This window comes from Zootermopsis nevadensis, unplaced genomic scaffold, assembly GCF_977971745.1.
Source record: "Zootermopsis nevadensis isolate Lab colony 2312 unplaced genomic scaffold, Znev_1.0 Znev_ptg000002l, whole genome shotgun sequence".
NCBI classification, from domain to species: Eukaryota; Metazoa; Arthropoda; class Insecta; order Blattodea; family Termopsidae; genus Zootermopsis; species Zootermopsis nevadensis.
This window is the reverse complement of record NW_028259134.1, coordinates 22,902,134-22,919,490: the sequence shown is the minus strand read 5'-3', so window position 1 is coordinate 22,919,490 and position 17,357 is coordinate 22,902,134. Positions and strand designations below refer to the sequence as shown.

Here is a 17,357-nt window from a genome sequence, read left to right as displayed (position 1 = left end):
TTGGAACGACATCAAGTAGGAGACGCTGGAGGGTCACTGACTGATTACACGCTAATTCTCAATTTTTGAGCACGAAATAAAAGCCGCCCTTGTTCCCAGTTTGCTGACTGTGCATCTGTAACCCCCACACACCCCCAAGGCTCACTCCATAAACGTCAGGCAGCAGGATATAAAACACATGCTACCCCTCAATTTTTCATAACATTTAAGTTACCCTTTTTATATAAGTGTGGCTGATATTGATAGCAGGCAATTATCATCAAGATTGTCTGCAGAATTATGAACATAAATCACGGCCCTACATAACCATCTACTCCTTTACCCCTCACAATTCGTCATCTTCTATTCTGATAGCCTTGATAACGGAGGCAGATAATATCACTGAAACGTCAGTAAGCTTCTACGAGAATACACGGCCCTAAAACCCAGAAGGCAGCCATCTTTGACACTAAAAAAATCAGTCGATTACTGATTAAACGCTGTACTAAATTCCACCTAAACAAAACCACACAGAAACTTGGGATAGTTGGTAATGCGGCAAATGTTTTATCCAGGTACCTCCACAGTGCAGGTCTTGCCACCCCCTTCTTGGAACTACTAATCTGACCATCAGTTCGCCTTCTGTCTCTATCTGCGGTAGTTATACGTACGTACGTTGCTATGAAGTCGATGCTTTTCTATATGTAAGAAATATCTGTTTTGTTTTGTTCATTTTTTTTCTCTCTGCGGCTTCTCATAAATTTCCGCCTCCGCTGGACCTATAACCATCGTGCAGCTTAAAAGAGGAAATTCAATGAACTACAACAAATATAATCTAACGTTGGAACAAACTTCGCAATGCGCCAGAAATGCGCACGTTAGAAGAAACATTATTTTGGGTTTACATTTCCCTTTGGATCGTTGTCCATTCCACGGCTAATTACTGATTTTCCTCAGTTACTAAAATAACTGTGCTGTGCCGCCTTGACCTCTATCCAGAACATTTCATTATTAAATAAGACATTTATTAAAGATGGCTGTGTTCTGAGATGTTGCGCCGTGCAGACCGGAAGCACTCCATCATCATCTTCGATTATTTCCCTGATGATGGAGGATGTAAACGCCCCCGAAACAACATACAAAGTACACAGCGCAACACAACCTCATGTCTCAAAAATCATTTATTAATACATGTAGGGGAAGGACAGTCAAGTGCTCCAGATAAGATTAAATAAATAAAACACGAATTATCTGACGATTACAGTCCGTGTAAAAAGTGACTCTAAATCTGTACCTTGATTGAACTTCAGACGATGTGAAATGGAATTATGGAATTTGTCAAGCAAAGAGAATATAGATTCTGTGTCACGAATAACAAATTACACTTCTCCCACCCCTTTCAGTAATTCAAAAGTAAATCAGTCTAGACACGAACAACAAAAACAAGAGAGCAAGGCAGAGATGAGAATCTTCCGACTAAGCAATTTTGAAAGCTGAGAAATAAAAAAGAAACAAAAGACGAATAATAAATCTTCAAAAGGAGTTCCCGTGCGTCTTCTGTTCGCTTGCATATTTCAGTAAGTTTCTTTGAGGCAGTGAGAAATCATAGATTATGACTTGCACTTTATCCTGGAATCCCATTTAAAATAATCACAAGAACACGATGTAATCGACTCTCCCGTTAACATTTTAATTAATGGGGCGCTCTGAGAGGCAAATACTTAGGACTTCAGGGCTGAAGAACATTTCTGCACAAATTCTTAACCACGATACTAGTTGTAACTTTAAACCCTCGCCCGCGATGACCCCCGGAAGGCCACAGACGGCGGCGTCCTGGGCTCCGTTACGGAGATAAAAATCCTCCCTGTTACCGAGCGTCAAACCCCGGACCATCCGACATCTAACCAGTCACTAACACCGAGTGCTCTCTTATCACAGAACTTATCCGCTCAGCCTCTGCGTTGGACCAGCAGACCTTGTTGCTGGATGCGTCGTCCCACCTGTACAAACAGATATCACGCAGAAACAGAAGCCACTTACGACAAAACACTCGGCTTCATTCGCTGTTTATCACATTCCTTTTACGTTTTCCTTTGTCTTCTATTCGTCAATATCTTTGACAAGACTTTGTTCATCTCCTTCTTGATATCTCTCGTCTCTCTTTGCTATAAGTCTTCTACCCAAATGACCATCTGGACTCCGTCTTCCGACCAATTTGTTTGAAGAGTATTTGTCCGGATACATTCTATCCTGATCCGACCCTAAGATCTACCGCCTCTAAAAACACGTTCTTAAGACAAGAGCTGCTGGTATGTAAATATTGACAATGGACCGCGGCCAGCCGCCATAACACAGATAAATTCATGTCGTGCAGATTTGGAGGGGCGAAATAATATATTTCGATAAATATCGCGGTATGGGCATTTTTACGGAGGTAATCAATTGGCAATGACATTCAAAAAGCAGTGACCCAGTGACAGACTAGATGGAATCCATACACAGAAGGCTAGACGTCACGTTTTCTCCGCCATGAATTATCCCCAATCAACATCATGATAAAAGAACGGTCCTTGGTGGATTTAAGTCGTCGTCAGCACCACGCAAGGCACACGTGACCTGCCTCACGTGCGATGAGTTTCTCAGTTCGTGCTACAGAAACGCCATTCCTCGACTCTGCCACGCCAGACGTCTGCGCGTTACTAACTTCGGACGAGTTCCGTCGTTTCGAAACGTAGTTTTCACTACGTCCGAGGCACGGACGAGTTGCGTGGAGGTTGGCAGACCTGTCTGATTAACGTAGCAGCAGTTGTACCTAGCCTCACGTTGTTCAGTTACAGATATTATTGGCACATCCAAAAAAAAATTCTTAATGTACGCGATGGCTCTCGGACCTTTCACGGACTAAAAGTGGAATTTTTCGAGAAAATCGTACAAAAATTTTCGGTGTAAACTTCCATGGAAGCCACATGCATAAATCGGATAATAATATTAAAACGTAACTTTTACGAGCTCCTATCAGATTCGACTGCCTTCGAATAGAAGCTCAACGCAGGGTCCTCGTAACCCTCCGTGCTGTGGATTCCAAATTTCTTGAAGCTCGTTATCTTCTGGAATGTCGCGCCGTGTAGTTTCGTCGAGACTGACTGACGTTTCAGAAGTGCTTACTGCCTCCGTCATGAATGCGATGAGTGCTCCTCCGAAAAGTCGTCAATATCTACACGGCGCAACACCTTTTAACTCTCGGCCCTGAAAACTAAAATTCTCAGCGGACAGCCTGAGCTCCATGCAGATTAAGCGAACACAGTCACGTGACTTTGCCTTACCTTCTTACACCGGAACAGCGCGATGATGGTTATTAGGTTGCCGGGGATTCCCACCAGGATGAACAGGACGCAGCAAGCCGACGCGAAGTGAAGCAGGGTGGACGAATAGCCTTGAAACAGCTCCTCACTGACGTCACTAGAGTTCACAGTTGTCACAGAGAAACTGTCATTAACTCCAGACGTCGTTAATAAATTCGTGTCGGATCCTGGGCCAAAGTCGGTGAGGAGTCCAGCCAATATGGACGTCTGGAATAGGAGATCGTTTTCGCTTCCAGATTCATACGTTTCCATGGCAACCGCTTTCAAAATGTTAATAAAAAAGCAATGTAAGTTTCGTTTCTCCAAATCTTTTACGAGTTAAGTTTGTCGTTTAAAGATGTTAGCCTACAAACTTTTACAACGCAGGTTTCTGTCTGTTTCTTGTCCGCATTTTAATGTTCCTTCGCCCCTCTTTTCGCTCACAATGTTCGCTTTCATTAAAGTCTTTCTTTGCCTTGCGTTTTGCTTTTGTTAACAAAGAGGATTATCCTTTCCTGTCTTCGTGCGTTCGGGCGTTTAAAAGTAAAACACTATGTAGGATTTTCTGTAGAAGTAATATTGATAATAGTTTATTATATTAGTTCATAATGTTTATCAACGTAGATCACATATAAATCCATGTATAAAAATACAGACACTTTTATTTTTGCGAATTAATTTAAGTTTACCATTAAGGTGAGGCAAATTTAAACAGTGATAAAAAATGACACATCGATTAAGGCGTGGCTGTAGACGTTTAATCAGAACAAACAGTCTGAAGGTGGACTCTCAGAGAAGCCCAGTAGAAATCACACGATTTGACGTAAAAGACAAAAGTCTTAGTAACAAATTATATCCGTTTTTGTTTGTCGTCTTAACACGTTCGGAGCAAAGACGTAGGAACGTAGAAACACATGCGTTGAGACCACACGGGCGAAACTTTGTTCCATGACGAAACAAAACACTGATTCATCCGCTTACAGTGGTTGCCGTACGACGTAAAGCGTTTCTTTCATGTCACACAGACGCACGTGTAGATGAAAGTTTCTTTTTGGCGGGAGATAACACGCGAAACCCACAAAATGAATACAAAGTTACATCACAGGAAGATAAATTTTTTATGAAGTCATTAAATTTCTTTTTATTATCGACGAAGATAAAACAGTTAGTGTTAAGTTACGACACTGGTCGTTTTAAAGTTGCTCAGTCCGTCTAGACGTAAAAATTATTTAAAATTACAGCAAAAATTGACATTATTTCAGTTCACACTTAAATATTTGTTTGTATTCAATAAAAATTATCGAAAAAACATGGATATTTTTCGTTACAATTCTCGAACAGAATACGATATTAAATAATAATATCTGATCCCGTCACTTGAAACAGTTCACTTGCAATATTATTCCATACCTACTGAGGACACTGGACCCCCGTTCTTGTCTGAATCACTTCGATATTTCTTCTCGGATTACACTTTTTAAATTTCTTTGGAAAAGACTTTATAAGTTACACTTCTGTCCTGTGCGACACTTTACATCGAACGCCCCGAACTTAAAGTGTTAACCAGAACTCTGCGTGTTCTGAGCGTTGAGTCACACACACGTCAGTGCCTCGAGAACAGAGCAGACAGATGGATCTCCTGACGGATCGGCAGCACTTTGCCCACTGGGTGGCGTGTGGCCGAGCACACGGCTTATAGCGACCGGGACCGCCACGCGCAATGGGATCGGCTTCACCACCGAAGTCTCGAAACTTCCACCAGAGCACGAAAGTAAACTCCGCCCTACTCACACCCGCGGATAAAAGCATCGAGAACAGTCTGCATCTCTCTGCATTCACATCTGGCGAAATTTCATGTTCTCATGGCGGCGAGTATGAAGGAGGTTGTAGTCCGACAGAAGTACACCGACGATCATAGCCCTGATGATGGAGGGAGTAACCACCTCCGAAACGTCAGTAAATTTCTACCAGACTACACGGGGAAACATCGCTGAATACAGCCATCTTCATACTCGCCGACATCAGAACCTTCAAATTTCACTCAGTTATTATTTAGGATCTGATTTTGTTTTAGGGGATAATTATCAGTCTGTCCTCATCTTTAATCTCCGAAATTACTGTACCGGATTTCGATTAAATTCGGCTTAGAAGTCCTATATAATCGCTGAGAAAATTTATTTTCGTTTATGTCGCCCCAAGATTTGCTTTGTATGAAGACGGAATCGAACTTTCATATTTTTTTTTTCAAATACGTGTACTCCAGACTGGAGTACATATCACATTATTTTCCAACTTCAGACTCATAGGATATTTGACAAACCAATATCAACTGCTAAGCTTATTTAACATGATACCAAACTTTTGGGTGAGGACAGACGACTTTTGTGAAAAGATCCGAAAGTAGCCATTAGTTTATATTTGACTGAGAAAAATCACGAAAGTGCTTGTGAATGTTGCCTGTCACTCAGACTGAGACTAGGGGAGAATACATGTCAGTGGCGTATCGCTGATATAAGCTGCTTGATTAGGACCTCTTCAGACCTCAGTGCGACCCAAAAACATTTGTTTTCTCTCCTGGCGTCTCACATACACTCAGAAGTTTTTTTATTATCAAATAATTCTGACACTTGCTAACCCAGTGGATGCACGTTTCGCCCTAGCCAAATTTTACCTTCGTCTCGTATGTTTTCGAGATAAGCCCAGTGACTTCTCCCAATTCATATTTATCATCTGAAACAGTGCATCTATTTAGATATTTTCTAGGGTTCCCTAGATGAGGAGTCGGCCATTCAAAAGACGTTCACACGGTAACAGAACAAATAACAACGCAGATATATAGCGATTTCTTGACTTGGATTCGAACTGACGATAAGAGTGTTTGAACAATTCAAAACCCACATCTTACATCTTAGACTTGGGTTAACCTAACCTAAGCTATCTTATTTATTTTGTTACATTTCTTGTACATTTCACACGTCACAAACAAACAAACAAACAAACCCAACCAAAATATGTCTTTATTAAGAAAAATATGACGTCGGGAATAAAAGTCAATATTGTCTTAGCATATCGATACAGACAAATAGTTCGCTACGCATTCATCCTCATGATTACAAAGGGAGACGTAAATGCCTCGTTCGAAGTCTAGATCGACTGAAAGGTTCGTGAGTCATCCCAGGTCAGAACCCAACGTTCAGAAGTCCAGATACGAAAAATATTTTGGCAGCAGATGATAAAATCGTATGAAGAGTCAGTTCCTTGACTGCAGTAACTTTAAAGGAACATCTGTGAATAAGTCGTATCTCTTACTTTATCGTGCCTCGCCTCGGCCCGTATAAGAACATTTCATTTTAAAAGTTGTAAGGCCCTCACTTCAGTTGCGACTCATTAACTCTCTCAGTACGATTTGCTTTTTCACGGAACTGAAATATCTGATTGGATTAAGAGTTAAAACTTCAAAATTTAATGTTTTCTTCATTTACGGAAGCTTCCGGGAAACGCGGAATTTTCTACCGTATCAGAAATCCATTCCGTAGCGTAACGAAGTTAGCCATTATTTAAAAGTCCTCTGCCACTCAAAACACTTAACAGACTTCATTTTTGCAGATTTTTTTTTTTACAATAACGTTTCTACAATTAAAGACTCAATTAGGGATTCGAAATGACATATACAGTAAGAAAGACGTTTATTTATATATCCTGATTGATTATTATGTTATTTGATGAATCTATTTCAATTACAGAGGTTATAAACAAATAAAGACGGACTCGGAAGGAAAATATCACAGTGAATTTAAAATTAATTTCGTCATTAGTTCGGAAGGACTGGTAAAAGCCACAAGTATTATTAATTCGACCGAGTTTCGAACCAAGTACTACCCGAATGTAAGTCTGAGAGCGTTACCGTCACACTAACCTACTCTGTTTACTTAGCAGGGACTCGAAGGCTGGAGTTGCAAGTCATTATCCCGGCACGACGGAAATACCGAGCCAACCAAACAGAGATTTCCGTGGCTTATAGACAGGGAACTCCCGATATGACTCCTAATTTTCCAGTCTTTTGCACACAGCGACTTCGTAAATCATGAAGAGGTTCCTCCACCGCAACACGAAATATTTTGTACGCCTATTTGACTGCAGGCGACAGGCCTCGGTCGTTACTTCCCCGTTGCCTGAACGGCGCCACACGAACAGAACAAAACAAAAGACCCCAACCGCAGAGAACCAGTGATGCCAACCACGCATAAACATGTCTTCCGTATATTCTGACTGCAATTGTAGAAAACGTTTCGAGTCAGAGCATAAGGGGGTTCAGTGCGGTTCAAAAGGAAAATTCTGTGGATCTCACCACTCCTTGGCGATATCCAGTCTGAATCTCCGCCATGAAATCATCAAATCCTACCGCGGAATTTTGTTGGAGGAACTAAGGAAAACCTCAGTCAGTACGGCCGACCTCCGGGCCGGAATTTGAATCCAGAAATTTCTGAATATATGAATGCCAACCATCCGGGCACTACAATTCAGTCAGTTTAGGATGTAGCAGATGATGGAGACACGTCCCTCGAAACAGTCATTACCATGTCACAAGACTACACGAAGTTACAACGTAACCCAACACCACAACACATATTTATACAGGCCGATTCTTGAGTTTCTAAACTGAGAAGATAAAACTTCCAACTGCACTGAAATCCAGTCAGCTGTTGCGTGCGCCACGGGATTTCAAAACAAATGTCAAATAGTAAAAACTGGTATTATGAGCCGTTTGTTGCCTAAGATTTATGATCTTAACAAAGTGTCTGGTAGCATGGCTTGATAAAACAAAGGTTCAAAGCAGATTTCCGTTTCTGGGAGCAAATAATCCCTGGTAATCCCGTTAGGCTGATATCGAGCTCTTGAGTAATGTTCTCAGAAACAATTCCCACTGCAACAGCGTAAGGTTCTCAGATCTCTATCGTTTGTATATTGTCCGCTAGGTTTTACATCGAAGCAGTTCAAAGTAATAAACCTTGTTTATACATCACATCCAGGTCTGACGTCACGCGCCGACTAGCGAAACGCGGAACAAGTGGATGGAGTTCGGTACAGAGTCCAATGTTCCGAATTACACGGCATCCGTCAACACGCCCACAAAACTACACCCAGTTCTATTAATGGCGATCGAGTAGGAGGACAGGCGACGCACTCAGCTTGCATCCTGCAGGTAATGGTTTCGAGCCACGGCTGATTCGCGAGCTATCCAATCTGGAACTCTCTCCATGTTTTTAATTCCAGTGTCAACACATTTCGAAATAAAAATACAAAAAAGTAATTAATGTCGGAAATACGTACATCGTAGGGAAACGAGCATGAAGACGGCCGTCTTCTGAGACCATGCGTTGTATAGTCTGATAGTTATTTTGCACTCAACTGTTAATTTATCCCCTACGAACTCCAGTTTCATTCCACACTAAAACAGCAATGACCACTTTTCTCTAACACCAGCAAATATAAAATGTCGGCTTATAACCCTGAGCCGTTCTTTAGTTATTTTATATATCTCACGCAGAGGTTTCTACAGTGGATCTTGCCAAATATACCACAGTAAGATTTTAAAATGTTCATCTGGCATTCATAACATCCTCTTACTCAACTGCAAAACGCACGAAGCTCGTCTAAATAATATTTAAGAATTCAGTCCGTACCGCGAAGTAAACACTGCACTTCACCATTACAAAGATCAACTGGTTAACCTTGTTTAAGGAAATAATACGACTAAAACGCTAATTAGCCTTTGGAGCCGAAGCTCTTTCAAATGAAACTTAAGAATTCAGTCCGTACCGCGAAGAAAACACTACACTTCACCATTAAAAAGATCAACTGGTTAACCTTGTTTAAGGAAATAATACGACTAAAACGCTAATTAGCCTTTGGAGCCGAAGCTCTTTCAAATGAAACTTACGAATTCAGTCCGTACCGCGAAGAAAACACTACACTTCACCATTACAAAGATCAACTGGTTAACGCTGTTTAAGGAAATGATCGCTGCTTACTGGGAGAAGCATTACATATTAAAATATGCTGAAAGTATATCATTACTGGATTTAACTGGATCATATGGTCCTTATGTCACGGAGAATGTACGAACCTCAAGCCATTCGGTCTGCAAAATATTTTCAGAAAAGTTTGCAATGGTCCACTGGAGGAAACAAAATGAAGAAACGAAATAAATATAAAAAACAAAGAGGAATCTAATAAGTTAGATTTTTAGTGGAATATAATTTTTCAGAAGCACGTCGAATTCCTTTACTCACGCTCGAAAAAATACCCGTCAACTGGGGTTAAAACCACCGTCAAGCACATACCTGTATTTTTAAAAAAAAAACATCGAAAGAAACGCCTGATTTATAGACAACCCCGCCTAACAGTTGAGTCGGAGAAGTTGCCGTCCGAGCGAGGCGATGCTGCACGCCGGCCACAAATTTCCCTCTCGTGATAAACAAAACAAAGCGCAACGGTGTGGAAACCACACACCATAAAACTTCCCGTCGGATTTCCCAGTGTAGCCTACAGATCGAATTCACGATCAGAACTAATTAAAACAATATTTTCATACGATTCCATCCACTGTTCTTCCATTTATAAAATTAAAAACTCAAATAACTAGTTACCATAGCAACGTACCTCTTCCTTTATATTAACAGTAGCACAATGCTACTATCGGTCTCCGTTAGCCAAATATCCAGATCAGTGGCGGATTCCCAATAAACCTTCCTCATATATGAAAGGCGGATAATTTCTGACCAGCTAAGCGACTACCAGCCTTTCACGCATCATGACGTCGTCTGAGTTCATTAACCGGTCAGCTGAGAAAATGTCTGGAACTGCCAACACTGCTGTTCATTCCCTCGGGACAAAACGAAACAAAGGTGAGTGTAGAAAAATGTCCGACGCTCAGATCGCGGTCCGGCAGCCATCATTAAACATCCAGACGGTCTTAATATTCGCCACAGTTAACTTTACGGCTAGCGACGATGCATGACTGAAGTTCACTGTAACCTGGTGCATTTTATGATGGCAGGGCTGTACAGTGCAAGCTCAGACGATACGGAAGTTCGTGGTAATTCACACACAACTCTAATGTCACGCTACTCGGTTAAAAAAATACGGCCAGATCTTGACGTAACTATGCATCTGTTTATACACGACTTATTAAACGACGCTGTTAGTAGCTGAGATTAGCATATACAGCGTCGAATGACAGGATGATTATTCAGTAATGAATTACAAAGGATTTGGAAGGAGCGACTGAGGCAGAATTTAATACATATATTTATTTTGTACAGTCTATACACAAACGTTTGAAGTTTATTGGTGTTGTTTACACAATAAAATGTTTTAATATTATATAATTTTTACAACACCGATAAACTTCAAACGTTTGTGTATAGACTGTACAAAATAAATATATTTAATCAAACACAAACATGACGCATATAAGATACAAATAGAATTTAATAAATTAACCCGGAAATTGTCTGAAGGTACTGAGGAAAACAATGAAAATTCTAACTGAGCATAGCCTACCTCCGAACAAGGGGTTTGAACCAAGGATGTCTGAGATACGAAGCAGGAGTTCTGAATATTCCACAGAGATGCTAGTTTCATTTTAATATTATCTTCTCATTAATGACAGATCTTCTCCGTTTATTAAGAATTCTGACTGAAGTTTATAATCACTCGTCACCTTCCCATCTCGCCCTCTGAAGCTTTACAATTTATTAAGTTCCTCAGAATGTAATTTCTTTTAACCTCGTGAAACTTCACTCGTCTTAGTTCCAAATTTTTCTCCGCCAGCACTTGGCTCAATAAGCTGGACACCCCTACTACATAACGAAAAAAAGATTTAATATAAAAGTGGCTTATACTGAATTGGAACTGTAAGTGCACTTTGAATGACACGGGAAATATTTAAACGAACAACATCTGGATCGCTTTTGAACGGACGCAGTTTCTGCCCCTGTCACAGCGACGCTCATAAACCGCAAGTCGCGACGTGGCACTGGAGCACGTAATGTTTCATGAACGCGCACCAACAGCTGAGACTTACAGAACTTTTGCGCGATGGACGTGGACAGCCGCTAGACGTCAGCTCAATCGAACGCCTCACAGTTACATAATCATCCACCGAATCCTATAAGGAGCCAGTTCAATCCAATTACATGCTCTTCCCTACTTCATTAAGATTAATTTTAATATTATCCTCTGTCCAGCTGTGATACTTTGCAATTTGTACGTTTGTTATACGTATTTATCCAGACACTGCGTACACATACATTATTTATCCATGCGTGCTACGTATCCTATCCAATACATATTCCTTTATTAAATATACTAAAGTACATTAAATGAAAAGCGAAAATTATAGACGTTTTCGTTATGCGATATCCACCAGATTCATGTTTTATTTATGCCCGTCAAAATATTGTCCTCAAAACACTGTCGAAGTCAACCTGTGTAGTTACCAATACGACACGCAGTTAGTTTGAAATTTGAGCAGAAATTACTCCATTTCACAGAAAACAGTATTTAATACTCCAGTAATCCATTAGATTGCCTCTGTGTGTTGAAGACATTTTTCAGGGGGCGGAAATATTTCGACGTCGGAATGAGGCGTTTGGTTTCGTAACTCAGTAGCAGCTCTCTGAGCAAAGAGGTTATCGTACTGAAGTGTAATAATATTTAGGATCCCCTCCACAGTTCAGTCTAATTCAATTCCTCTGTTCAAACAAAATGGCTAGTACACGAATTAAGTTCTTAATTACACAAACAACGGTAGAAGCTTCACGGAATTATCGCTAGAGGGAATTTTGACTGTGCAATAAATCTATCAACCAGTATTCTTACACGAAAGACGTGGTCAGAGTCTGTACCGAGAGAAGTGGCTGTTGTCCACAATATATCAAATGCAGAGCGCGTCTGCTTCAGGACATCCGAAAATAATCCCGAACAGTGAACACGTGAGCGCAAAATTACCGTTGCGTTAGCGCTGAAACGTGAAGGAGGTAAGGCTCCACGCATTCCTGACCGAGAACAGCGGATCGATAGTTACATTACAACAGTTTTCCGACTAAACTTAGTAATATTTTGCGTTAGAGATTCCAGTTTCTCATGGCGGTAATGTGGTAACGCCGTGTGAACCTGTAGGTTCATACCAGCGTTTCGAAGGAATTTAATGCCTCCATCTTCAGGGCTGAAATACCTGTTATAGTATTAGGTGTTGGGACATGAGCTGACATATTTATTATACCAGTTATGTATTCTTTAAGGCAGATAACCAGAACATAGCACACGGATAGTAATTACTCTTAGCAACCGTAATTCTCTGATACATATGGATTTCTTCAAGAACTCTCTTAAAAGTGCCGTACCTGGAATTAGAAGTATGGACAGTCAATGTCAATGACGAATGAACGTCGTGACGGGACGGAAAAACGAAGTTTTTAAAGCCCCTCATGCATAGGCAACCAACATAACTCGAAAACACGATAAGTCGCATAATAGACGGGCGTCAGAGTCCAAGGCATGTGACATTTGCTCAGGAATTTGTCATACTCTACCTCTCTGTGAAAGCTTCCATCTCTAAAGGAGGGTTCAATGACCCATGACGCAGTTTACATTATTTTCTGATTGATGAAGGCTTTCATGTGCAATTATAAAGCGCTGGTCTAACTGGGCGGAGTATGATCTGCTTTTACGGCCCTTTGCGAAGGGCAGTGAGTGCCCTAAATCCGTGTCAGGCGCACGAACAAGGAAGGACCCTGTTTCCCCAACGAGAGTGACGGACATAAATCAGTGTCACTACGCGGTCGGACTCTGGGACTTACGTACAATCCCCCCGTTTCAAAGCAACCGCTAAAACGCTATTCGAATCGTGCGGTTTGATTTTCGAATGCACAAGGGCTCATTAAAATTAAAACCAGTTGTCTGAGAACAGGGTTCTGAAGAAGGCGACATATGACTGGGGAAAACTGCGCACTGAGGCGCTTCGTAATTTGTACACTTCACCAAATATTATCATAATGATGACAGGGGCAGTAAGACTTGGAAGACCTAGACACAGATGGGAGGATAATATTAAAATTACTCTAAAAGATACAGAGTGGAAAATTATGGAATATATTAATCTCGATCAGGACATAGATAATAGAGGTCTCTTGTTAACATGGTAATTAAAGTTTTTCGTTCCATAAATGAACAGGGATTTTAACGACTAGCTGTGCGACGCTCAGTTTTTCTAGAATACCTTTACGCAATTGAATTCGTTAACAATATACTTTACGATAAGTGACTACTAGCAGACTGGTAATATCTTCATAAAAGCTGGCAGACATGATGTAAAAACACCTAAATTTCGCATTCCACTGAAACTTACTTTGCTAAACAAACGAGCTGTCTCAGAATATTCTTTACTGCTTCTCTGTCTATTAAAACTCTGGGGAAATTTCAGCTAAATGTAATTAAATGACTTCCTTGGTACAGTTCCACCCACAGCCATCTCAAGCCAAATGGATCTAATTACACCCTGGACTTGCGACAAACACTGGCGCCATTAGATAATTCGTCCTTCTTACACGCGAACAAAAGACAAAGAGAATTTTCATTGAGAAATATCTTGGAAGAGTCAACAATTACACACCCTACTCATTATAAGACGTTAAGTCAGTGGTCAATTATTTGACAGGCAGCTAAGTCAATCAGTCAATCAGTCAATGTTTAAGTCATTTAGCGGTTATCAACTTAGTCAATAACTCACGAAGCAATACAGGCGTAATTAATCATTTATTTCGTCAATTATTCAGCCAGTTAGTACACTGCCTGTTTTGATATTTATTTATTTATTTATTTATTTATTTATAGCTGTTATCCCTTGGGACCATAAAACGGGCCAAGCTAGCGCCAACAGCTTGACAGCAACGGTACCTGAAGCCGGCCTGTGGAAGTTAATAGACACTCTGATGACAAAATGCGATGATAAACGGAACAATCCATCCGCGTCTCTGAGAGTACCACATTACAGCACACTCCGCTTAAAAACTTTTTTATATTTGCTGGGAACATCCGAAAATCTGTTCCTAATGCCGAGGACAAAAAAAATATAAATTATGACGATCATCTGTAAATCAGACAAAAAGAAGATCTTATCAGTGGCGGATCAACCGTTAGCAAAGTATGAGTACATCTTAAGTTTCTTTTTTAAATCCCTTTCTTTCACATTTACTCTTCACTTCTTTATTTATTTTATCATTTTGTCTTTCTGTTCTCTGTAATATTTATTTATTTAAATAATCTTAAATTATTCAACATTTATGGCACAGAATAATCTAGGAACGATTTCATAAGTACTGAGTAAGTAACCATCGTCGGCTCAACATCCGACAAGACATTCTCATAATTGTCGCCGTCATAAACTGATGATGGAGGCGGTAAGTCCTTCTGGAACGTCTGTCAGCTTCTATAATACCAGACTAGACGACGCGACATCCCAGCAGACATTCATATTTATATATGACTTCAGTCCGTACCGCGAAGAAAACACAACTCTTCACCATTGCAAAGATCAACTGGTTAACCTTGTTTAAGGAAATAATACGACTAAAACGCTAATTAACCTTTGGAGCCGAAGCTCTTTCAAATGAAACTTAAGAATTCAGTCCGTACCGCAAAGAAAACACGACACCTCACCATTACAAAAATCAACTGGTTAACCTTGTTTAAGGAAATAATACGACTAAAACGCTAATTAACCTTTGGAGCCGAAGCTCTTTCAAATGAAACTTAAGAATCCAGTCCGTACCGCGAAGAAAACACAACCCTTCACCATTACAAAGATCGACTGGTTAACGCTGTTTAAGGAAATAATCGCTGTTTACAGCGAGAATCATACGAAACAAATGAATACTCTGTGTGGGGAAAAATGCAGAGTTGGTGGTTGAAATAGTTGCGTAGGCAGGCAACTGTGACCTCGTCACAAACCGAAAACTCGTCTATCGCTGCCCTTCCGTGCAATCTCCGTGCTGATGAGCACACGGAGGGGAAAGCCGACCTGCCACTTCCTTATTTGCGTCGACGTGTATTTTACTCCGGCAGGCAGGATGCGGCCGGAGTCTGCGAAGGCACGAAACTCGTCACCGGTCGGTCGGTCGGTCGGTCGGGTCCGCGACAACCTTCGAGTTCGCGGGGATTGAGCAGAAATTTCATGGCGAAACAAAAACTCAGGTGAACAAGGCTCCGAAACAGGTAAGTGATCATTGCAAACAGGTTGTTTACCATCGCGTCTCGTGCAACACCCTCTATTTGCGCGACAAACCCCTCGCATATACGCTGTTCGTTTCTTGAAAAGACCCCAGAGGCGAGGACAGCCAATGCTTAATGTCCGTAATGTCATAACTAAATCCATCGCGAAGTCATTCATGAGAATCTGATAGTTTCTCACCAAGCCAAGAAATTCCCAGCGTGTTACGTGACTAGAATGTTCATTACCGCGCCCTAAAAACCCAGACACCAGTTCCTAACCTGATTCAGATTAATTCAATTAACATCCTACATTCCCATTCCCTAATACCCATTTTAATATTATCCTCCCATTTACGCCTAAGACTTCCGAGTGATGATTTCTACTGTATCCAGTTTTCTTGTCTCAAGTCTATCAAGTGATCTTCAAAAGCATTTTAATGACAAATAATACTCTATTGCTTACGTAAATTCGTTGTTTATGAACCATGTAACTACGCTGCTATGACACTTTTAAGTAGAGAGAAATACTGGAGTTATAAACTTTATCGTCGATAACAGCCACCCAACGACGTCATTTATAACATAAAATATCTTGAAGGAAACCACGTGACTGCAGTGTAATAATAGAATGAACAGGAAAATAAAATCAGGAATTTATTCCGATTATTCGCCTTAAATACTCGCAGATTCCCGATTTCTCCCAGAACACTAAACTTAGATCCAACAAACAGAAACACATTAAAAATAAACCAGCACAGAAAGGGTTAAGTCTCATTTTTCCTAATTTGAACCGGAGCGAATCTATCAGTAACGTCTTATATCATGACTTCGAACTGGAAAGAGAACCGAAATTTGTACCAAGTCGGGGATTTGTCGCCAGTTTGGGTCAGTGCTTAATAAAAGAGAGACAAAGCAAAGTGTCACTGAACTACGGTATTACGCCAGAATCCTATAAAACAGACTTAAGTCTGATAGACCAAGGAAAGAAGCTTATGGAGAGAATAGGAAATTATCCGTTCTTCACAATAACGAAAACTTTTACTCGAGAAAAATTCTGTACGGTCCGACTCCTCCCTCGGCAATATCAAATCGGTATTAATGTCGATACGCTAAGAATCTTTGAACCGAAAATGACCCTTATTTTTACTATACTGTTGTTGTTTATCGACACAAAATACATTTGTCCGCCACCAACACAAGAATTCATTTTGTTCCGACGAGAAACCTTCGTATAATATCCACATGCTTCACGGACTGAATTATTTTACAGTTAATCCAGTATTGTGAACTAATATCTAGACCTCTTGTGGCTATTGGTTTGTGGGCTAATGCTCTGCCGTACCTTAAAAGTGCGGTACACGAAACGACTTTTATGTACCAATAAACGACGTTCTGTTCCGTAGATGCCATACAACTACAATAAATATTTTGTAAACGATGTTCATTGTGAGAAACATCAGAGTCACTAAAGCCATATAAAATATTTGAAAAGTTTCAGTAATTGCTTATTTCTTATGTGACGTCATACGTTGTACTGCGAACTGAAGAGTTTACAAATTCATAATATTTTCAGATACCTCGCAAATCATCCGCGTCTTCTTTTGTGCAAAATTACACGTCATGGAATCTCAAACAATAATAGGTTTCCCTCTAGCTTGACAGTCAATAAACGTCAATAAACACTGGGGTATGGGGTTCGAATCTTGGACGTTTGTCCGCGTTTTTTTTTTTTTTTTTTTGTTTTCCACGGGAACAGAAACT

General features: G+C 40.5%; 2 protein-coding genes across 2 annotated transcripts in view; one reads left to right on the top strand and one right to left on the bottom strand.

Moving 5' to 3' along the window:
- The window catches only part of LOC110832122 (G protein-coupled receptor moody), a 122,156-nt gene extending 117,146 nt beyond the window's left edge, over positions 1 to 5,010 (bottom strand). Inside the window, exon 1 of the mRNA XM_087354302.1 lies at positions 3,303 to 5,010. Within this exon, the coding sequence (XP_087210428.1) occupies positions 3,303 to 3,593 (291 nt within the window). The 5' untranslated portion in view covers positions 3,594 to 5,010. The remainder of the gene's footprint in view (positions 1 to 3,302) is intronic.
- Positions 5,011 to 15,456: 10,446 nt separating this feature from the next.
- Positions 15,457 to 17,357, top strand: part of moody (G-protein coupled receptor moody) — a 48,925-nt gene continuing 47,024 nt past the window's right edge. Inside the window, exon 1 of the mRNA XM_087354291.1 lies at positions 15,457 to 15,599. The gene's annotated coding sequence lies outside the window, so the exon portion shown is untranslated. The remainder of the gene's footprint in view (positions 15,600 to 17,357) is intronic.